The sequence below is a fragment of the Nyctibius grandis genome, chromosome 18 (assembly GCF_013368605.1).
Source record: "Nyctibius grandis isolate bNycGra1 chromosome 18, bNycGra1.pri, whole genome shotgun sequence".
Taxonomy (NCBI): domain Eukaryota; kingdom Metazoa; phylum Chordata; class Aves; order Nyctibiiformes; family Nyctibiidae; genus Nyctibius; species Nyctibius grandis.
The window spans coordinates 6,801,401-6,825,084 of record NC_090675.1 but is presented as its reverse complement, the minus strand read 5'-3'; the positions used below and the strand labels follow the sequence as shown (position 1 = coordinate 6,825,084).

General features: G+C 43.9%; 1 protein-coding gene across 1 annotated transcript in view; it reads left to right on the top strand.

Annotated features, from left to right (window-relative positions):
• The window catches only part of LOC137671831 (S-adenosyl-L-methionine-dependent tRNA 4-demethylwyosine synthase TYW1-like), an 87,146-nt gene that overhangs the window by 32,507 nt on the left and 30,955 nt on the right, over positions 1 to 23,684 (top strand). Inside the window, exons 11-13 of the mRNA XM_068415621.1 lie at positions 5,037 to 5,146; positions 9,928 to 10,105; positions 14,139 to 14,274. Of these exons, the coding sequence (XP_068271722.1) occupies positions 5,037 to 5,146; positions 9,928 to 10,105; positions 14,139 to 14,274 (424 nt within the window). The remainder of the gene's footprint in view (positions 1 to 5,036; positions 5,147 to 9,927; positions 10,106 to 14,138; positions 14,275 to 23,684) is intronic.

Genomic DNA, 23,684 nt, shown 5'->3' with positions numbered 1-23,684 from the left:
TCCTCACTTCAGCAAGAAATGCTGTAGTTCAGCTGCTTTCCCTGGGAACTGGATGTCATCATGGTGGGCTGGTTGTGACTGACACATTTTGGCCCTGAACCAGGAGTGATGGGTGGATCCAGCACCCAAATGCTCTCAAAGTTAGTTTTTTTGTAAAAGATGTAGCTTGACTCTGCACTGAAGACCTTCCTTCTCCGCATTGTCCCTGGAAGTGGTACGTCCCTGGTAGGTATCAAGCCTACCAGTGCCCCCCTTACTGGTGTGACTGCTGGCTCCTGCTTCCCTGCCTCTCCCCTTCAGAGAGCTGGCTGAGAGTTTGGTGGTGCAGGTTTGTAATGTGGCAGCTTCTTTAGAGGGCAGGAAAAACAGATCATTCATTTGTATGGTGTTCCCCCCGCATAGCAGCAATCGTGCTGTGTTGAACTCCTGAGGCTCTTTCATCAGGAGCAAGGAGGGGGGGAAAAAAAAGAAACACCTTAATTACTGCAACATCCCTAAGTCATAATTCTCCCTACAGAAACAGTCTGTCACTATTCATTATTGCTCTCAGCTGGTCTCGCTGTTTGTAGTGTCTCTTTAGCCTAATTGTCTAAATGGAAATGTATGTGCAAGTGACCAAATCTTTTAATCAATTAGAGCAAGTGTGGGCACTGAGGCTTTCTGACACTGTATTGCAGCACAATCACCACGCAAACCTGATTTGATTATGTTTTCTGGCAGAGTGTCTGAAGTCCAATCAATTACTGTGGAGAGATGGAACAGCTAAATAAGATTTAAATTAATAGGGTTTATTATTTTTGCATCTGAGGAGAAGGCAAACCAGACAGAGCAAAATATCCTGTAAAGAAATTGGTTCATATTTCTTCTTCTGTAACTTTATGATGTTTATACCTGTACCTGAAGGTTTCAGCTTTAACTTGTATCATAGGTAACAGCTGAAGTTCTGTTCAGATGATCTAAATAAGTGTGTGGCCAAAAGCCAGTGATCACCATAAGCCCTGCAAAATAAAGAGATTAAAAAATAATCACTCATAGGAGAGGTACTTAATAAGGACATTAAAAAAATAAAGGAGAAACTGAAAACATAGATTAGAACAAAAGCTGCTTCTTATTAACTAACTTGACTCCACAGGCTAAATTCTTCAGGGAAATGTGAAATATGATGTCAAGCAAGTTGACACTGCGGGTTTGTAAAACTTGGAACCTGGTTCTGAAAGCTCAAAGAGTCTCCTTGGATCTCCAGCCACCAATCCTTGTTCTGCTGAGTTAATACTCTCTATTCCCAGTGTTTCAATTTGGTTATTTTTTTGTTTACAAAATTAATATATTGTGACCAAAGGTTCATTGTTTCCTTCAGATTTGATTTTTTTCACTGGTTTGTTGACCTTTGGGCCTGTCTGTCTTCCAGGAGCTCTTGAAATAACTGTATAAATGGGGTAGGGGACAGAACATCATAGAATATACCTAGTTCATGCCCCTGCCAATGGTTTAAAAAAATAGTCTTGGTGCCTTTATGTGCTGCTCTGCCAGCACTGTAATAATCTGAGGCATTTCTAGGAGAAAACATTAATCACAGAATGGTTGAGGTTGGAAGGGACCTGTGAGAGGGGAGCAGACCCTGGTGACTGTCTCGGCTGGGTGCATATGTGCCAGCTCGCAGGATTTAGATTAAATATCTCTAACCTGTCTTCTTCCTAGTCCAATCTGGGTTCTTCCCATTGCCATCAGGAGAAAATAGAAGAAAAGCCGCAAACAGGTTTCATGTCATCACAGAGAAACAATAAATGTTCTTTGCTTGTGCATTGGACAAGCTTTTTCCTTGGTCTTCCTCTTACTCCTCACATCATTATAGGAAGGTCTTTGTTGTTAGCCCTTTTGTATGTCCTTTGCTAGTTGTATCTGATTTTCTGCCTTGACCTTTCTGATTATGACCCTGTGTTCTTGTGTTCTTCCTTTTATTTTCAGCTGGAGGATTGCAAGGTTGCAGAAAAGGCTGTGATTCTGTGAGATTGGTTTCTTGCTGCTCTTCGTACCTTTGCTTTTTATTGCAGCAGTTTGCACTTCTGCTTAATAGGGTTTAAAAAACAGTTCTCCTGAACTCCTTTGCACTTAGACTCTTCTCTGGGATCTCACTGCCCAGTTCTCATGGTCCACTGAAGTCTGCTTCCTGAACTCTTGTTTTTATTCTGCTCGTTCCCTCCCATCCCTTCCAAGGAGCTGTGTGCTCTGTCCTTTCATGAGCACTGCCACCAGTGTTTCTTCACCTTCATGTTCCCCACCACGTATCAACATCATTTGATCACTGGAGTAAGTGATACTTTATACCAGTACCGTGTTTTCTGTCAAAGTTTCTTGAAAGACTTCATAATACTACCTATTGCTCACAGAACAGAGCAACCATTTTAAAAGAGGGTATCAAGCAAAAGCTGATTTATTAAAATAATACACAAGTGGTTGGGGAGGGGGATGCACTGTCCCACTGAAGAATACACATTTTTCACAGAGGTCTGACTGCCGCGGATGCTTTGGTAATGCTGGCAAATAATACTGGCTGATGAGAATGCCAATAAGGCTGGATTGGAGGCAGTCTTGTTAGCCAGGGGAGAGCGGGAGTGAGCTGGGAGCTCCCCATCACATTTCGTGTGATCTTGTATCGCTCCATGGTGGTGGGGTGCTGTGGCAGTGATGGCTTGTCTCTGAAGTATCAAATCAAACCTGTTTCACACCTGGAATCTCTGATAAAATAAGAGTGCTCTGGTGTGTGTGGTTTCGGGTGAGATTATTATTTTTTTTTGATTGTGTTATTTTTTGGAAAGGAAGGAATATTGTGCACAACTACCTGCACAAGACTTGAGTAGCTGGTGAGGCAGATGATGCGGGGGAATCACAGAGCCTGCAGGGGAATGGGAAGGTGACAGTGAACTTCTGTGTGCCAGGGACTGTGAAACAATCTCATTGGCCACGAGATGTTGGTTTTTTCCCCCCCATTAGAAGAAAAACTGCTTTTTGCCAAATAAGCTGCTTTGTAGACATGACCTGGCATGTTTATTAAACAGAATGTGTTAAAAATTCAAGGACTGTTGGACACTAATAATTAATAGCTGTCCAGCATGTATCAAGAGCTTATTGATTTTCTGCCAGCTTGCCCTATTAAATATACAAGGTACAAGTTATGTAGTTAAACATGCAAGAGTTTTATAAATGCCTTTTTATAGCTGGTATTCAGAAAACTTTCCATCTTGGCAGACAGAGGTAAAAAAAAAAAGAGAAATTCAAAAAGCAAAACTTTTTTAGCTTAAAGGATCTTTGAGATGGTAAAATAGTTTGAGAGCAGTGTTTGAATCTTTGCTCTTGAAGTGGATGAAGAAATGTTTGGGCCAAAGGGCTGTTTTTATTGATGCCTGGTCTAGAATTTGTTGGTTTAGTACTGTCAAAGTGTGGAGCTCTGCAGGTCTCTCTCACTTGGAGAAGTCAGTGGGAGTCTTTTGATTGTCTTCAGGCACTGCACCTGCCACTTCATTCTGGAAAGTGCTTCCCCCTCTGTCTTTTCTCCTTTAGTTAAACGCTGGGTGTCATGTCCTTATACAGCTTTAAGGCTGAACACAGCAGGTAACCTCGCAGTCATCTCCATGGCTGACCTCCAGGTACGATGAAGAGCAGTAGAGGAAACGGATCAACTGGTCAGAAAACAGTTTCAGGAGTAATATTGCTTGATCTCGTTTTCTTGTCCAGAGCTGTGTTAATCTAATACTGCAATTTAGCAAAATATGCTAGTCTTCTATTAATAAATTATTGTATGAGCTGCAGTGGAATTCGTAGGGGAAAAGTGGAGGAACTTTTGTAGCGTATTTTGGAAAAAAGCAGAAGATGGAGAGAGGACAAGGAGGTGAAAGCACAGGAATCCGTTGATTTTCTTAGGATACTTAAAGGCTGAATTATCCCTGTTTGATACCACTCTAAGTGCAACAAGGTTAGTGGGAAATCCCTCTAATCAGGGAGAGGTCCATGCCCTTGTACAGGCTCTCTCTGGGTTGTGTTTGTCCAGGTGTGAACATGATGGATACCACACCAGTTGCTTGTAATATTTCATTTGCTGGTCAGGATGCATTTTTTTTTCCAGATGACTTACGATGGCTTTATAACACCCTGTTGTGCTAATGAAATGGGGAATGGGGAGAAACTCCATGTATCTTCCAGGTGCTTGGGTGGATTTTGCCCTTCTCCGTTTTTGAAGGGGGAAAAAAAAAGGGTCCAGTGGTCCTTTCCGGCTAGGCATGATTGACTTCCTAACCCAGTGTGACACAAGCTGTCCCTCAGATGGAAGCTCAGTGGTTTCTATCCTGCAATCTGCTTGACTCAGAGACATTAACGTTTTGTTTTTGTTTTTTGCATTTGGGTTTCAGTAACGCGGTAGTTAACAGATCTTGGAAGCGATGAGAAGCCCCTACTGAGTAAATCTGGGAGATGAAGCAGATCGGCCAGCAATGGTGCTGGCATACTGCAGAGTTCCCAGTCTCTCTTCATATAGTTTGAAGTAGTCTGTCCTCATCTGTCTCGTTACTAGAACATTACACAAAGATTGGGTTAGAAACAAATCCTGGCCTTCTCAAGGTGGCAGTTGGTACCTTTGCAATGGAACTAAAAATGGCTTAGGACCTTCCTTTGCGGGTGCTTTGTGCAGCTGTGGTCGGAAGAGGAGGTAGGAGCAGTTTTCCTTTCATTACAGAGGCCTTTCTGGCTGCAGGGCGTCATTTTAGCTGCTTAGAAAAATTTTACCTGTGATTCAAAGTAGGTATGCTTAATGTAAACTGCAAGGTCCATTCTTCTTTCTGGGGAGACCAGAGCCTGGAGAAGGAGAGGGATATAAGAATGGTGTTCAAAGATAATATCTGAAAGTTGTCAGAAGCAGGATTTTACTGAGAATTTCTTGTTGCTTTTAGTATTATTAAACAGTGCCAGAGTCCCCAGGGTGACAGATGGGTTCTTCCATGTGTGTTACAGACGACAGTGAATAACTCTGTCTCTTTTTCCTTCAGACATCATACAAATCCCGTGGGCACAGAGTGGCGATGGAAGATGGACCAACCTGAAATGATCTTGCAGGAGGCTATTGAGAACCATCAGAATATGATCAAGCAGTTCAAAGGTAACTTCTCCCACTTCTTCCCCATTAGTGGTGCTTTTGGAAGATAACCAGCAGTAGCATCTTCAAAGCATAGGTGAAAATGTTCTGGTCATCTGTGAAATGCTGGTAAGGAGGTATGAGATTTATGACATCAGAAAGGTGGGTAAGTGAGAAGAAACTTTGATGGCACACATTGTTTTCTGAGATGTTCTGCCTTGTTTTTGATGTTAGAATGTGAGTCAGCCATTGGATATCTACTGTTGCCTTGAGGGAGTAGAGTGGAGTTGCCTCTTGTGCATCTTGGTAGTTGTCATATCCATTTCCTTGGTGTGCTCGGAGGCTTCCACAGTGGTTAAAGCTCGCCTGGATGATGAGGAGTCTTGATTCTTATGTAAAAGTGAGGGCAAGTAGAAGGCAAAAGAAATCAGCCTCTAACCTGATAGGAAATATACTGCTCAGCGTTAATCCGCTGGGAGCTTTTGTGTTAGCTCTGAAACTTCTAGATTGCATTTTTCTCATTAATGAGCGAGCAGTAGCATTCAGGGTATGTAATTTTCAGGAATTACTCAGTACACCTGTTAGTGACTGAAGCTGCAGTTACACACCACCGCTGAAAAGTATTGTATTTTGCTTCCTATAGGAACTCTTTGAGCTTGTTATTTATTCATTATGTATTCACAAGGGACAACAGGCTTGGGTTTCTGTTTGGGAGGTTCAAGTTAGACATCAAAATAAGCTTGTTCAGCCAAGGTGGTGCCCAGAGAGGTGAGGGACCCTCCAGCATTTGGAGGTTTTCAAGCCTTTTAAGTAAAGCCATTATCACCCTTGCAGTTGTCCTCTCTGAGCAGGAGGCAGGACTAGAGACCTGCAGGAGCCCCTGCCAGCCAGTGGTTCTGTGACTTTTGGTTTGACTGTTAAAATTGAAAGTCCTAAAAACAATAACAACCCCACTCCTTTTTGTGCGGCAGGACTTGACTCAAAATAGTAATTTATATTTGCGTAGGAAGAAGCTACATGTTGTTTAAAGTAATGAGTAGATCTGCATGTAGTTGCTGGTGGAATATTGAGGATGTATTTGTGGAGACAGGAATTGCCCTCCAGCTGTGCAGTACTGGTGCAGAGTGATGGAAGCGTTGGCCCTGTATGGCAGAAATGTGGTGTTTGCACTAAGGAAAAGTGAAAAGCAAAAGTTATTTTGCAGATGCTTGAAAGCCCTACCTTTTCCTGGAAGCTGAGTGCAGGAATCTGTTTAAACCCAACTTCAGACTTTGGAATAACCCTCTCCATCTCTTACTACCCCTTGGTGTCTTCCCGAAAAGGGTAGGGGAGAGGGAAAGGTTATAGATGGACTTGGTGGCATCTGAAAATATTCCCAAAGTGTCAAGAGGCCTGTAAGTACATCCCAATTCTCTCTTTTGGACCTTATTTTCCGTTAAACAAATTCCTAAATATTCCCTGTCAGCACAGTTACCCTTGACCTGGAATTGTGAAAGGAGAAAGATGAAAAAAAAACTAAAAAGCTCTGGACGAGAACTGTGCTGCAAAGTGGAAAAAGAAAAGATGTGTTGCTTTTTCAGAGTGATAGATGGCAACATGCCTCCTGTCTTGGGAGCCTGAAAGCAAAAGGTTTATTAAGGAGAAGAAAAATCAGGAAGAAAAGCCCAGTAGCTCACTGTTACATTTTGCGAATTTTACATTGCCGCTTCCCTGAGGTGCGTGTGAAAATATTGTTGGAGTAGAATCAGTGAAAGCAAAATTGAGTTGAAACACTGTGCAGCAAGTTGAAGCCAGGGAGAATTAGAAGATGCTCAGTGTCTTGCAGGACGGCAGTCCCCTGTGTGCTGTGCCAGGGCTGTGCTCTGTCCAGGTTGGAACTGCCTCGGGCAGAAAACACGACTGTTGGTTTCCAGCAAACTTAGCAGCACTCTGCAAATAGTAGATCGGATTTTATTATGATTGATTTTTGAAAGAAAAAAAGCACCAAAACCCCACAAACCACCCCAAGGCTTGAGCAATGAGATGGACTAGATTGCTTTGTGGAAGGAGGACAGGTTCCCCCTGGGCAGGCACAGGGACTCCAGAGGAGCTTCCAGCCGGGTGCTGCGCACATCTGCTGAGGTGTTTGAGCACTGACCCCCAGCGTAGAGCAGACCAGGCTGTCCAGGCTTCTGGAGAAGGAAAACATGGGGAAAATGTCTTATCTAGAGAGCCCTCAAGTCTCTTGAGCGTTTGGTAATGCTGCTCAGATAATACCCAAAGCTATTCACATAAATCGGTGCTCTTTCTAGTACCAGTACCAGGGCTTTGCGTTCAGGTACACACATACATCTCCATGCACCAAAGGAAATGAGCTGATCTGATGCTCTATTAATTCCACACCTTGTAGTAAAAATGAGATCTTTGAAGGAACAGAAGAATTCTTGGGGACCTTCTATCCTATAGGATATCCTAGAGGATGGCCTCCTATCCTGTAAGAGTCCCTGTGCATGCTTTTAGAGATGATGATATGTCATCTTCTCTTTTATTGTTGCCATAGTTTGTACTGCTTTTGAAGACCGTAGATGTTAATGTCACATAATTCTCTTTTAGAGTAACTGATGGAGAGACATCTTACTGATAGGGAGCTAAGGTGGGAAGTAGTTTATTTGATGGATACGTTTTCTAGGTAGTGACTGGTAAATCTCTGTGCCCTTGCGAAGGGCACACGCAGGGTGGAAACATAATTCAAAAATAGGAGAAGAGCGGGAGTCGGTGATAATACAGCCCTGGTTCAACTTGGTGGGGAAAATGAAAAAAAAAAAAACAACAAAAAAAAAACCAAACAAAAATGCATGACCTGAACTAGGAAATCATAAGGCTACCTGTGTGTCTTGCTGTAAGAATGGATAAAACAGGTTCCTTGTCTCCCCAGTCACCCAGGCACTTGTGATGACTGGTGTACAGGTACTTGCAGAGGCATGCCCGAGGTCAACAACCAGCCTCTCCAGGGCGATGTGCCAGATGATGCTTTTCTTTCCCAAATTAAAGCACACCAGTAGGAGAGCAGCTGGAATCGGCTTTTCAAAGGAGATGTGCTGATCAAAGGAGGCTTGGCTGCATGCTCTGCTGAGATCTGAGCTCAGCAGGAGCTGGAAGCTGTATGCCACTGCCTCTTGCAGAGGCTTCTCAAGTTCCTATGGCTCCAAGCTCCTGCGCCTGTGTTGGACCTGCTGCATGCCATAGAAAATCTGCCTGGACTCTTGACTTTGCTCTTTCATTGACTGAAGACAGAAGGAGGCTCATCGACAGGAGCAGAGCCTGAGTGCTGTAACCAAAAGTGCAGGAGAGTTCGTGCACTCCCTGGAGTACCCACTAATCCTGTTTAAGTTTATCCCTGTCTGGTTTGTGATTTATATAGTCAAATGATTGCATACAAGACCTCTACCCTCCTCTGGAGTGTATTTACTATATGCCAGATTTGCTGTAAACTGTTTTGAGAAAGTTACTCTCAAACTTTGTGTGATGTTGGGATTTTTTTCTGTCTGCTTATAAAGCTGGCACAGTAATTATTGTAGTCCAATTGCAAGATGCTGAGAAAGAAAAAATAATTAATTCCAAAAATGACTTACAGTAGCTTTAGGAATACAAAAGTTAGTCCTTTAATCTCAGTGTGTGGCTGAGATACCTTTCTTTTCAAATAAAGTTCTCGTTTAGTACCGTCAAGTTTCTGCGGAATAACCATTAGTCCTGTCACTTATTCAGGACTGAGCCTGGTTGGTTCAAAATGCACTGATCACAAACCAGCTTTCCTACATGAGGCTGAAGCAATATCCACGAACACCTCTTTTTATCTTGGCTTTGCAGCATAGCGTGTAATTTTCTGTACTGCTTGAGCTCCAGCGTCTAGGCAACGAGAGGTGAGCTGAGGACCTGGTTTCAAACTCAAGTCTTTGTTTGGTTTTTAAAACAGACCAACCCCCAATCCAAAACCTCAGATATTATTCGAGTACTTCAAGACACGTCAAAGAAATGTGAAGTGACATATTTGGAACAAGAGCTTGTTTTTAGTCAGATGATTTCATACGGGGTCCTGAGCACTTGGTCAGATACGGATGGGCTGGAGGAGTATTCGCCTCTCCCCTGCCCCTCCATGGGTATAATAAATGTGACTCAGATTGGTTAAACCTGCAGCTAACATTTTCATGTGGACGCTATAGTTGAGCTCCTTGTATTTTCCTTTGTTCTGAAATGTCTCTCGCTGTTCAGGACAGTGTTGTGTGTTGGGTTTTCTTCTTGAACGTGTCCTCTGTGGAGCTGCATTTCAGGTAGTTGCCAGTATGGATTCAGAGCTGGTTGTTGGTGCTCTGCTTGGCGAAATGTGCCCAGCTCTTCTGGGGAACTGGTCTTCACGGGCCTGGGGGAGCATGGGGGGTCAGCAGTGGGGACAGACATAACCTGGTTTTCTGTTTTTTTGTTTTCTAGATGCCTACTTAAAGTGGCATTGAACTGCCCTTGTGTTTCTGTCTCAGCATTCAGGTGGCATCATTGGGGCCCTAACAGGGGAAAGCTTGGCTCAAACGTTACTAGAACATTGTTTGCAATAGTTAACAAGGCACACGAAGCCCCAGGCTCCACGTGTCTGGGTGTGCGCTGATTTGTGGATTCCTGCAGCGCTGGCCCGTGGCCTGGTGTCCCCTCTGGTTCAGGAGGGCTCCAGCTGGTTTTGCTCAGTCTTCCCTGTGCCAGGGAATATTTTAGATACAAATGCATGCTTTGGGATAGGGTTGTAGTGGATTTAAGCCTGTTTTCTCTCTTTTTTGCAGGCGTGTCAGGAGTGAAAGCGGATCGCTTTGAGGAAGCGATGACAGCAAAGCACTGTGCGCTCTCGCTGGTGGGAGAGCCCATCATGTACCCGGAGATCAACCGCTTCGTGAAGCTCCTGCACCAGCACAGCATCTCTAGTTTCCTGGTTACAAATGCACAGTTCCCAGATGAGATTAGGTAAGAGCTGGACAAAATATCTCCCTACTAGTTAATTAACTCCGGGAGTTAACCCGGGTTTTAATTCCATTTTATCGCTCATCAGATTCAGCTCTGCGTGAGCACTGACAGTGAAAAAGCCTGCTCAGCACCTATAAGATTTTAACCTTAATCTCCCCGTGCTCTTTCTCATCTCTTTCTCTCCCCTAGTTTGATTTTCTTTTCTATATCTTAAAGTGGGATCAGTAGTTTTTAACCTCCCTCTCAGGGGCGCTTGAGCTAAATGTTCAATACATTTTAATGAACTCTGACGAAAGCCTTTACAAATGCAAAGGGTCCCTGTTTCTGATGTTCTCGAGCATCCAGGCTGCTTTTAACGAAATCTGAAGCAATATAGCAAGGAAATGCGGCACGTGGTGCGAGCTGCAAGGTGGCTGGGAACTCGTCAGCTAACAATGCTGACAAAGTCCAGCCCTGGAGTTACAGGAATGAGTTAGCGGAGCTGTACGCAGGGTGGCTTTGGTATGTCGCCCAGCTTGTCACTTCAGCTCAGAGCCTCTCTGTTAGCACTTTCTGGGAGAGCTTCCTTGTCACTTCCTTCTCGTGGTCTGAGTATGGCAGTGAGGAGGGAGGGATGCAGCTTTTGAGTGGGTAATTATACACTACAAAGGCATTCCAAATGATTGAATAATTGTGTAATCAAGTTACTTAAAGTCATGTATTATGTGCCTGATAGACAGAAATTGCTCTTTCCTAAAAATAGCGTTTGAAAAAGAGCGCACAGTATATTTTGAAGCTGCATTTCTTAGGATCTGCTGAATGTTTTTAAAAAGAAATAAAAAAGGAAGGGATAAAATGCTAGTCTTGCTGTCTTAAAAATTGCAACTGATTTTTGGCTCATCAAAACAAATGATTTGTTTAATATGGGAACTGAAGTATGCACCAAGCTCGCTTTTCCGTTCTCAGCAGAGAGGAGCTGTAGTCTGAAAATTAGTCCTAAATTAGATAGGACAACCTCCAGCACTCAGTGTGCAAACGGGGAGCATGGCCTGGGGTGTTCACTGATCTGCTGGGTCTCCAGTGTGGTGCTGCCTGTGCTGTCCTCCCTCCTCTCCTCCTCCACCTCTTGTACTTGGACTGCAGCTTCATCCTCCTCCAGGCACACTCATGTTTTCATAAAGTGAAGGAGGTTTTATAGCACGTGAGCTTGTATGAAATAGTTACCTGGCTCTTGTTCTCTTCCTCCTCTTGTTTCTGAGTAGTGGCTCTGAACAGGAACCCTCGGGTATGCGTTTGCATTTATGAACATCAATAATAATAATGAGCAGGTGCTTACTATTGCTCATAAAAATGAGCATTTGCTTATTATATTGATGTTGCTGTTCCTGTTCCTTGTATCATTGACCAGGCTGTGTCCTGTCTGGCTTGTGAAACCACCTCATGGCTGGTGGCCTGAAGTCAATTTATTGCTGTTGAGTTGTGCTGTGTACTCGGTCACGATTTCTGCCCGAGTGGTAAATAGTATGAACTTCATCTCCTGGACAGGATCTCCACTGTCTAAGCTAGTCTAGAAATTACAACCAAAAATTAAGGAGGAACGTTGGAAAATCTATCCTGTACCACACAACTAAATTTCCTGTTAATTATGAAATGTAGCTGTGTTCTGGGAACATCAACATGCACTCTGCTTCTCCCTGGTGCTGGCTGGACCCGTGACTGCCCTTTCTCCTTGTTCCCCTTTGGCAGAGCACGCACGAGGTTGTCCCAGCTCCAGTCCTGGCCATGGCAGAGCCCTGTGGACCGCTCTGTTTTGGAGCCATGTGGGACAGAAATCCCTCACTGGGATCTCTTCTAATTCTTTAATTTTCTTCAGAGTAACAGTGCAGAGTCTGCTGGCTCTTGCCTGTCCTTAGGATTGTGATCCTCGGAGAAGAGATTATTTTTCTCAGCTTGTGTTTTGAAAAATGCTTGCTTCATTTCCAGTGGGGCCTACTTTAATTAGGCAAATGCAGCATTAAGTAAAGAAAAGAGTATTTTGGCTATGTTCTTTGAAACTCAATACTTCAATCCACTTATGCCTAGAACATTTGGTCATTTTTGGAGATTGTGGCTTTGGGCTGCCAGTCCGGACAAACTTGTTTACAAAATAGTTTTTTGGTTTTTTTTTTTTTTAAATCTAAAATGTTAAATTTGTTCTGGGCTATTTCATTCTTCTGTCAAAATATAGAGAAAATATGTTTAAATAGGCTGTTTGTGTTCACATCAAGTAAGTGGATTTTTCTGGACACTAAGAGCTCTGCTTGATCTCATTCTGGATAGTTTTTGTCTCTGTCACCTTTGGGGAAGGCAGGGTATTTGGTTTATTTTTAGGTGGCACTGTTTGGAAGCTGAACAATAGTTTCTAATTTCTTCTCATCTTCTAAGGAAGCAAATCAAGCTGGGACTATAGCCTGCTCATTAACAGCCTTCACAAAAAAATGCTTGCAAAATGTTGTCCTAAAACTGTTAAGAGCTGAAGGGTTACATGGTGCAATTACGATGCTGTCACTTCATCTCAGACACCAGCGTGGAAGATGCCATGAAGGGTGGGATGTGTTACACTCACTGGCTCTATCAGTTTTGTCTGTGGCAAGGGAACTCGTTTTAGGTTGTTCCTCTTTATGTCCTTAATTATCCCTTTGCTAATGGACTGCAGCACTGTTGCTTCTCCTTTATACCCTTGGGGTTTACAGAATCGTGGAATGGTTTGGGTTGGAAGGGCCCTTAAAGACCATCTAATTCCAACCCTCCTGCCATGGGCAGGGACACCTTCCACCAGACCAGGTTGCTCACAGCCCCATCCAACCTGGCCTTGAACACTGCCAGGGAGGGGGCAGCCACAGCTGCTCTGGGCAACCTGGGCCTGTGTCTCACCACCCTCACAGCAAAGAATTTCTTCCTAATATCTTATCTCAATCTCCCCTCTTTCAGTTTAAAACCACTCCCCCTCCTCCTATCACTCCATGCCCTTGTAAAAAGCCCCTCTCCAGCTTTCCTGTAGCCCCTTCAGGTACTGGAAGGTGCTAGAAGGTCTCCCCGGAGCCTTCTCTTCTCCAGGCTGAACAGCCCCAGCTCTCTCAGCCTGTCTCCAGAGCAGAGGGGCTCCAGCCCTCTGAGCATCTTCATGGCCTCCTCTGGACTCGCTCCAACAGCCCCGTGTCCTTCTTCTGTTGGTGGCCCCAGAACTGGATGCAGCACTGCAGGGGGGGTCTCACGAGAGTGGAGTAGAGGGGCAGAATGGACCCAGGCAGAGGAGGTTTAATGTTTTTAGAAGTTACAGGTGTTGGGCTCACAGGTGCTGTGCTCTCCGGTATTATGTGACCAGAAAGACTTTACTTCAGGGTTTGTATGAAATAACTGTCCTGGAAACAAAAGGGGAACACATTGGGGGATTGTGCTTGGCTTTATTTTGTAAATAGCTTTGATTTCCCTTCAAAAAATTATTTGACTGATGCAAGTTGTAGGTCAGGTAGGTTCAACGTGGCCAGCAGTAGAAACTGGCTGAATTATGGCTGTATTTCTATTGAATGGGATTATTTTTCCCTGGGCCAGGGCAAATAGAGCTTGGGGAAGGGGCTGAGCTTTATGGTTTTTAAGCTTTGGGGCTGTGGTGAGAAGCAGAGCCTTTCAGTCCCTTGTGTGATCCCTTGGCAGCCTGCTTTAGGAAGCCTTTCTGAAGGTGTTACAGCTACACTGGAGTGAAATATGTTCCAGTTCAGTGAGGAAAAGAAGTAAAATGTCAGCCAAGGCCTCTGTATGCGATGTTCTTAGCTTTGGGGTGTATTATTTGTTGAAAGTAGGTTGCAACGTCTTGCTATTAAGATGATGGTCACTTGGCAGAGATGAGCCACTGGGCTTGATAGTTTTCCCTGTAAATACCGTGTAGTTCCTGTTGCTACTGGATGAGCAGAGCAGCTTGTTCAGAGATACCGCATTTTATGCGTGCTTTGGTAGGAAAACACAAATTCAGCTAGCAGTGATGTCTGAAAACAACAATTCCCTTTTTATTTCCAAGGAACCTTGAGCCGGTAACGCAGCTGTATGTCAGCGTGGATGCCAGCACCAAAGAGAGCCTGAAGAGAATTGATCGACCCCTCTTCAAGGATTTCTGGCGGAGGTTTCTAGACAGTTTAAAGGCCTTGTCTGAAAAGGTACCCAGTTAAGAATATTTTTTAATTTCCCCCTTTCTTCTGCACCTTACCTACTCAGGACAAAAGTAGAAGACAGACAGGCTTAAGATTGACCATGGAGTGGGTTCTGGATGTGTCGGGAGCATATTTACATGTTTTGTACATTAAGGTGTATTCAGTCCATCAAGTTTGATCAGTTTTCCATGTGGGAAGAAATTTAATGACAAGAGAGCAGAATGTGTATCAAATAGGACAGTGAACTTTGCTGTGAATATAAGATGCCGTGAGAGATGAAGAGATTATAAAAATAATAGATTTCCTGATGAAGTGTTTACACTGAAAGCAGACTGCTGAAGAAAAACTGGAAATTCAGAGTCAGAAATCCCCATGTGGCACTTAGCACTGATTCTCAAAGGTTCTCTTGAAATTGCAGAATATAAAGGACATTAAAATGTGTGTGCTGGAGTTTACTAGCTCTAGTCACCCTCCTGCTACACAGAAATCTGCTTATTTCTGGAAGATGTAGCCGAAACAGTAGATTTGAGCATAATAGCAAGGATGCCTCTCTACAGTGTTAGGGTTTGTAGTAGTTTGTCAGTCTGAGGCAGCTGAACAGTGACCTGGAGGCCCATGGGGTCATGTTTGCTGCTGTCAGCTCGGAACTTAGTCTACCATAACAGTTTTTGTAGTAATTAATGAAGCACTTGTGGTCCTGGCATCACACGAATTAATAGGAATAGTGGAATAGTGCTTTGTGAGCATGTCTTCCCTCCTATTTACTGGTGCTGCTCTCTGATGGAAGCAAGTACTTCTGTTTACTGATTTGGCAGAAGTTGACGTGTTACCTGCTGAGATGAACAGACGAGACTCTGTTTCATTTGAATAATGAGTTTTCCTGTCTTCTGAGATGACAATGTTGGACCATTTTCTGCCAAATGTACTTAACATTAGTAGATCTGGGAGACTCGGTGTAACTGAGTGACACTTTCTTCTGCAAAGGCATGTGAGTAGCTTGATAAAGCTGTTTGTGGCTGATATTGTTAAGCAACATCTCGGGCCAAACTGAGCTTACTGTAATCAGGTACAAACTAAGTTCTCTGTGTGAGTAGAGGAGGCTGTGGAAAGAAGGGGAGTGAAAATACTGAAAGTAAAAATATTGAAAAAGCCTTGTGGGACCTTGCTTTTGCCCATCATTTCTTTCCTTCTGCCTCTCTTGACCCTGGATAAATATGGTTAGTTCATTGCTGTGTGTTGTCAGAAATTTCCTTGCAAAGAATTGAAGGTGAAAGTATTGGCAAGTCTGTCCATATAGCTAAAAATACTCTGGTCAAGGTGAAGAGGAGAGGAAAAAGAAGCTCAACTAGCAGGTGCATTTTCTCCTCAAAGCAACTGTACTTTGAAGGGTCCTTGAAGCACTGATACCACAAGAGCCAATTAATAGTTGCTCCAGTTGGTAATACACTGTTCTGCCAGCCCCTGCTCAGCTGCATATTGCATCACCACACGCAGGGGACAGCAAGAAGCCTTGGGGAAGCTGCTGTTTGTTAGGTTTTTAATGATACACATGGTTCTGGTACCCAAAAATTATCTTGAACTGCTTCTGGGCAGAGGCACCTTTCTGTTTTCCTTCTGAGCGTGTTGCTTGGTGTTCATGTGTGTTGTTAAGCGCTGTTCTGTAGGACTGTGATGAATGAAAGGTGGTGAAAGCTAATGCATCTGCTGATGCTTGAGACGTACAGCTCCTGTTTCAGAATAGGTGGGGAGGTGCTGATGCATTGTGTTGGGGAAGTGATGCTAATATATCTGGAAGCAAAATACAAGTCCCATATTTTCCACTGCCTGACGAACCATCCAGGCTTTCAATTCTCCTGAGACTGAGACAAGCTGGCATTGCAGCTGATATGAGTCACTGCTAATAAGAATCATGGATAGGTTTGATCTGTGCATGTTTAAAAAATAAACAAAAATGAGAGAAAGGGAGTTTTTAAAAACACAAGCTGTACCTTGCTGTGCATAATGTTGTGTTTTTTGGCAAGTGCTGCACCATTACCCAGTTCGCTTGTGTGCCTGCTGGCAGGTAGAGAGCCTGGCTGTCCCCGGGGCTTGGTCCTACAGGGATCCAAATAGACAAGTGGGATAGAGGAAGAGGAGAGGACACGGTCCTAGGTGAGAAAGGAGTGAGAATGTCCTCTTTGGCTCTTCTCTTTCCTGCCACCAAAAAGCAGGCCGATTCTTGTTAAAAACAGAAATGGAAGGGCCTGGGCAAAGAGGTGGGTTTCAAGTCTGTTGCCTTAGTGAGGTAGTTACACTGATAATGGATTTCATGGTTTTAACGGAAGTTCTGCACAAAGTTCTTGAGCCCTTAATAAAGGAGTGAATTTAATAATTAATTGTTCCCAGTATGATTTGACAGCATCATACAGCATGCTGGTGATCAGTTGCTACAGCAATTTCAAAGGAAGTTCAGGAAGAAAAGATACAAATCTTCTGTGATACTTCTTTCTTCAGCAAACAGCAAGAAACACCCCCTTTGTCCACTGCTATTTGGAGCAAGTTTTATCCTTTCTAGAGTGATTCTCATCGAGATGATCTCTGTATTGAATTTTCTATGCTGAGAAATGTTGAGAGAGGGGTTTATGTTAAACAGCAGGTAGGCTCCATTTCTTTCTTGTCATCTGTCTTCTGCCCTCCAAATTAAATTGAGAGGAAAAAGAAAGACGTTAACATGTGCAATTTAAAATGTGCACTTTCCAAACGTCGTGTTTGAGAAGTCTTGTAGTCTCATCCTCATGACAGCCTTGAGTTCATCAGAACGATTGAGAGCTGACTTGACTTGATAGACAAGCGCTTGGAGGAAGCACTGAGGATGTGAATCCTTATTCTCATCATGAGAATGAGAAATCTGTTCCAGTGGCTGAAAGGCACTTCTGCCAGCCATCGCTTCTTCATAATGCTCTATCCAAGTGAGAAATGAGGTAAAAATTAATAATGAGGGTCCAGAAGCTCAGGAGGGAAGAGGTAGATTTTCCATCTCTTGAAGTTTTAGGATCAAGTTGACATCTTTTTCTTTTTTTGAAAATGGCATTAACCAAACATGCTCTCTGAGCATGGAAGTAAGGAACCAATGTTCTGGGAGCTCTCATCCACCAGCAGTCAGACTTGTGATCCGTTTGTGTTTTGACTTTGTGCTCGGTTTCCCTCTTACTAGATCAGATTCTGTAGGATGAGAAATTTTGAAAACTGTTGTTGTCCATAAATCACCGAGTGTTTTCCCAAGCGATAAGAAGGTTGACTGAGACAAATAGGAATCCCCCACTGAGTTGCTGAGAAATAAAGTGGGGATGCAGTGACCCAGTGTGGCAAAAGTCCTTACAGATTACTACCCAAGCACTTTGAAAATAACTGGACAGAAGATGGTGATGGACATACCAACAGAACATGCCCCATTTGTGCTTCAACATTACACTGCAACATCTCTGAGCATGCTTTTTATCACCTCTTGAGAGAGTAAGACAACTCTTGAAGCAAGTAGCTGCTGCTCCATGGACAGTCATGGGCTAGATGAGCACAGGGAAGAAGGTCCCTGGTGTCATTTGTGTGCTCTAAGGAGCATTTCTTCCAACCTTGACATGGTGTCACCTCTTCTGTCTGTATCTTCTTGATGTAATCGTGATAAATCCTGTCCAATCTGCCCAATACACTGTACCTTACAGTACTTGCTGTGCTGCCAGACACCAAGTAGGCATTGCTGAACTGCTTTAACTTTCGGAGGACATGTGCCAATGTTCTCTTAAGCAGATTTGAGCCACACACAAAGCAAATGGGGGAAAAAACCCTTTAGGTTAATAAATGTTATGGCACTGCAGGAACTGATGATGAAGCAGAACCTTATCCTTCCTGTCCTTCCAGGAGGGTCACAAAAAGCAAAAGCAGCAGCTTATTGGTGCTTTCTGGAGGTCAGTTAGACTGGTGTCTCTAGACATCATACACAACTTGCTTTAGACCTCAGGTGAAACCTTGCCCTTGACTTTTTTTTTTTCCTACTTCAAGGGAATTAAGATTTCGTAGAGAAACATGGTCACGGCTCTGTGGGCAAGGTGTAGCAAATGTCTTTTTTTTTTTTTTTTTTTTTTTCCCCTCCCCCTATTAAAAAAGGACCAAAAAGGAAAATTCTTATCTCTGCTTGTCCTAGAATATCACACATTTGACAGCGCATGGATTTGGCGCCTGTGGCCATGTACTCCTTGCTGGAAGGTTGATAGAGATGGTTTGTCCAGAGAAAGGCACGAAATATAAAAATATCTCCTGCTACCATCTTCCAGTTCTGCATTTACACACTGCTTACAGGTAGTTCCTTTTGTATTTCTGGATGATGAAGCCTTCAGCTTGGACACTGAAATGTTTTCAGGCTTGCATCTGGTGCTGTTTACTCTAGTCTTTTTTTTTTTTTCTCTCCAATGTGATGCTTTCTTCAAAGTTACCCTTGGCTTCTATGTGATTACAAACGTAGTATAGATACATTGAGTTACAGCTTAAGCACGTTTTAATGCTTATTATATAATATATGAAAGTAACAATTGCTTTTATGAAAAGATTTGCATGGAGATTATTTATGTGGTTACTGGGGGAAGGAAGCTGGCTTGTAGAGCCTAGTCTGATGTTTCTGAGCTAAGTGACTTTAAAGAGAATTTAAATGTAGAATTTGCAACAGATGTTAGAATCAGTAATCAATTTTGCCACTATAAATTTAGAAGAATTTGACTCTTCTGCCTAGTAAATGCTCTCCACCAGCTGTGTGCTTGTTTTAATGGTTTTGCTAATGAGACTTCTGGCATAAGCCTTTTGAAATGCAGTATGATGATTGTTACAAAGGTATGATGTTTAATATTAAGCTATTGCCTCTGAAATACATCGTCTCCTTTCAGTTTAGCTTACAGCAAGCAGTGATCCAAATGAGGCTTCAGCGAGATTCTTCGTGGCAGAGGCAGTGAAATCTTATTTCTTCTGTCAGTGCCAGTACCTCTTGGGTTGCTTGCAGGCAAGAAAAGGGGAAAAATGTTCATAAACACACTTCACAATCAAAATGATATGTTATTCCAAGCTGCTGGTTGTTACTGTGTGTCTTACAAAGGCAGGGTAGTGAGGCTGCGGGGGGAGGCAGGGTGTCTCTGGCCCGAGGCAGAGGTGGGGGTAGAATCCATGTTGTCCTAGTCCTTGTCCAATGCTTCATCTGTTATCCCACATCGATTCCTTCCTCCCTGTTACTGCCTGGTGCTCTGGGGTAGCCAGGCCTGTGGGCTATTCATCTGCTGCTTGTTCTTGCCAGGGGAGCAGTTACAGCCGCAGAGAGGCTGCCCAGCAGCCACCCTCACTGCTTGGTAGAAGGCACTTTTCTCCTGTCCTGTGTCTTTTGGAAATGGGCTCTGACCTATGAAGTGCAAATGGGAGAAACAGAGGGCCCTCCTCCTCCTCTTCTGAGTTCACCCTTTCACTCCTAACTAGCACACGCTGTTTAGCTCACCTAGCTTTTCTGCCACTTTACATTTAAGTAGTATTCATTATTCTTACCTTTTATTAAACATGATCTGTCTTTTGCCTTGAGCTCTTCCTTGGGGGCTGCATGAGAGATGCCAGACTTTGCTTTTGGAGAACTTGGTTCAAACCAGTCTCTATTTCCCCTTCCAGCCCTTCTGTTATTTATTAACCCAATCACTATCAAAGGGCTGCTCTGTTCCCTGGGGCTCTGCTTTGGGAGCCAGAACTCCCAGCTACTTCAACAGGCTCCATGGTCTTGGGGAGTCTTCTCACTTTTTTTATTCTTTAGTTGTGAAATACAGCAGTAGTCTTCATGTAAAAGCACCCTGAGAAGACAGAGCGTGTGTGTGTTTTTATGTGAACTCTTAAAAAGGAAAGAACGAGCCTAAAATTCTGTTTGTGGCAACTACGCAAAGGAAACTTGTATCTGCACTTTATTTTAAAACATGTTTTTATTTAAGCCTATAAAGTTGAAGTCACTGGGCTAAATACCGTAGATGGGGACTGTGCAGAGCATTGCATAATATTCCATTCTGCTAAATGCATTAGCTGTTGGATTTCTCTACTCACTGACCGATTATCAATGGCTCTGGCGTGATGAATCAGATAAGAAGCATTTATTGGGTTCATTGAATTGATTCATTTGACATTTCAGGAAAGACGAGTTGACAAAGCATCTGCAAGAGTGATCTGTTTTCTCATCTCGGATGGTGAGTGTATAATTGAGGCGAAAACACTGCAAACAAGAAAATGGGTTTTAGGGGAATGTGGTAATGGGTGTGCTGGTGCTCCTCCGAAGCAGAGGGAGTGTACTCATGGACTAGTGCAAGGCAAATAAAATCAGGAAGACTTATGGCGTTGGAGGGGGTGAGAAATCCTCTCCTAAGGGGTTAGCTACGATGGACTGAGTAGCGCAGGGATGTTTGGATGACAGAGGCCAGGCTGCCGGGTCCACGCTTGCAGAAGTAGCTGGAGTGACACATGAACTTGATGCCCCAGGGCTGTTGAGTGCCACATGTGGTCTGGTGGGGTGGGCTCTGGGAAGGCTCTCCTCTGCTTCAGGGGGAGATCGGTGTGCTCGGCTCAAACTGCTGCTGAAGGTGATTTGACCTGATTTAGCTGGTTTGGGGCTGAAGCAGCTGACGAGTGCTCGGTTTCTTCCTCTGGTTCTCCTTTAGGGCAGGATCACGTGGCAGGTAGGTGACAATAGAGCTCAGGGAACGGTTGTGTCTTCAGTGCTCTGCTTATCAGTGATCTTCTTCCTCAGCTTCTATTTCAGCTTCTTTGGGTTAACTGAGTGCCAGCAAGAGCAGAATCTGACCCTAAACTTCCCTTGTCAGGTACTCGGGTGTTCAGGGGATGCTTTCACAAGCCTGCCCATGCAGAGCATCGTTCCTATGTGTGCTCGGATGGGGAACGTCCCCTCTCCACAAGTCATCTCCTGGCACGTGTCTCTGCCTCAGCACTGTGCAGGAGTGCTCCCAGTCCCCAGTTCAAGCTGGAGCTCAGCTGTTTAATAGAATGGGCAGTTAAAATGTTTAAAGCCTATTTACCTTTCAATATTTGTTACTTTAGAGCCTAACTCCTGAGTTAGGGCTTTGCAAGAGCAGTAGTCTCGCAAGGATTGTTTAATCAATAAGAAATTTATTTCGGACGCCTTGTTTGTGGTGTTCTTTGTTAAATAAAATGGGCAGAATTTTCAGCAAGTCATAGTGGAGCTTTCAGTTCTATTTTTAGATGATTTGGACAAAACCCAGCAGAAAAATATTATAAATCCTTTGTTTCACAGGCTGTGAGAGTGTTTTTTAGCGAGGTAATTATGTTTTTATGGCAGATTAATCTCTGCTTTCATCATTTGACTCAAAGTTGTGTTGCTGGTTTGTTTCCTGAGATGATGAGTGTTGGTTTATTCTCTTAAATACAATAGCTCCTTCCCAGGCTTCGGCTTGGTGTGCCGTGCCATTCTGTTAGTCGTGCGTCCGTCGTGTCTGCATCGCTGGCTGCTGCTGTCTCTGAGTTATACCCATGGAAGTGCTGACATCTTGTCAAATCATGGATTCTCTTTTTACCTTACAGACGTGATGCCTCTTCATTTTTCATTATCCTGCAATTGCTCACTTAAACCATCATTATTACAGGATTATTTCAAATGTAGTTTATTCTTCCTTCCTGTATCCCCCATTGCTGAGCAAAAAGCACTGATTTTGAGAAATATTCTTCTGCAAAATTTCAGTGGGATGTTGTTTTCCTGGCTAAGATTTCTAGCCACAGAGGTCCATAAGGAAGCATCCAAGTCTTTGGCTGTATGTATAAATAACTGCTGGGATGGCTTAAAAATACTGAACACCTGGCAGCTGATGTGGGGGAGACTGAGTTCCTCCGTTGGATCTGAAGAGACTTTGGTGAACGTTCAGTTCGTTCTTTAGCCAGAAGCATTTGGCTGAAGTTGAACTGTTTTTAAACTGCTCTTATCCCTCATTTTCTTTTTTTTTTTTTTTTGCACAGATGAGTGCCATTCAAGTGTTTTCTTTAAGTTCCCCAGTCTGTGTGTTGAGATATTTTGCACGTTACTGTTTGAAGCGAACTCCCCTCTTTGGGGCTCCCCTCCTTGTCTGTGGTTTGCTCTTAACGTTGTCCTTCTCTTGAGTTCCTTGCAATGCCGGGGTTTTGGTTGTACACTATTGAGATGTTGGCAGTGGTGCCTCTCCAGGACCACCGCACCAGGTACCGCAGGCTGCCCTCATCTTTGGCCAAGCAGCCATGCCTAAGACATCAGCTCACGGAGCTAGAGGGACATGACAGTGTGGAGCTGTAGCTAGGACATGTGCCTCTTCTGGGGAATGTGAAACGAAAGGAGGCTGTGGGAGGACCCAGAGGGTGGTTTCAGCTCTTCCCCACCACAGGACTGGGTCTGAATGCCTCTTCTCTTCCCCACACCTGACCAGACACAGATGTCTACCCTGTCCTGTGACCTTGCACACAAAGTGCTGGCCCAGATGAAAGTGGAGGTGCCTGCTCAGCTTAAATGGAAATCTTTTTTATGGGCAGATCAAAACAAGTCAGTGATCCTCCTGGATTTTGCACCTCTTTGGTGAAGGGGCCGTTTTGCGGATGAGATGGAGCCGAGAGGCTGAGCAGGTCGGCTGCTGGCGGAGCTCCCATGCTCATCCTCGCCTTGTGTTGAAGAGCAGCAGTTGGAGCTGGACAAAGTGCTTGTCACTTGGTGCCTGCGTGGCAGGTCCCCGCTGCTGCGGCAGCTGCTGCTCCGACCCATGGGTCTGCTGCCGCGCTTAATTGAAAGACGCCCGTGCAGAAAAGGTCCTGATCTCGCCTATATTTGGGAGCTTTCACAAGATCATCCCTGTCAAGCTTCTGGTTTAAGTCCTTCCAAAGTCAGTGGGACCTGGGCACAAACTTGGAGCTGATGGCTTTTATCCTGGTGAAAGGGCTCTTTGGTTTCCCGAGTTCACTTTCCGCTCAGATTTGAGCCCGTCTTTGCTCGTGACAGCTCCTGGGTGCCGGGCTCGGTGGGAGTGCTCCCCAGGCTCAGGCTAATGCTTTTTCTGGCTGTCTGGTGTTAAACATACTCTGTTTCCCCAGGAAATGAAATATCGTCAGGCTGTGTGGTCTGTTTAACAGCAAGCTTGAAGTGTTTCTTTGCTGATGATTTGATATGTTTTAATGCTACTCTTCTATTTTAAGTTACAGTGCATTGGGCTTTTTTCCCTTGGTTTAAATTTGATGTGATAATTCATTGAAACTGCCCTAGAAATATTGAAAAGAAAGAAATAATCACTGGAATATTGTTGGTGCTGATTTACGGGAGTAAGTATATTAAAAATGAGTCCCTGGAAAATGGATAAGGAGCAGTCACAGTTCTGGATTTATTTAAGAAA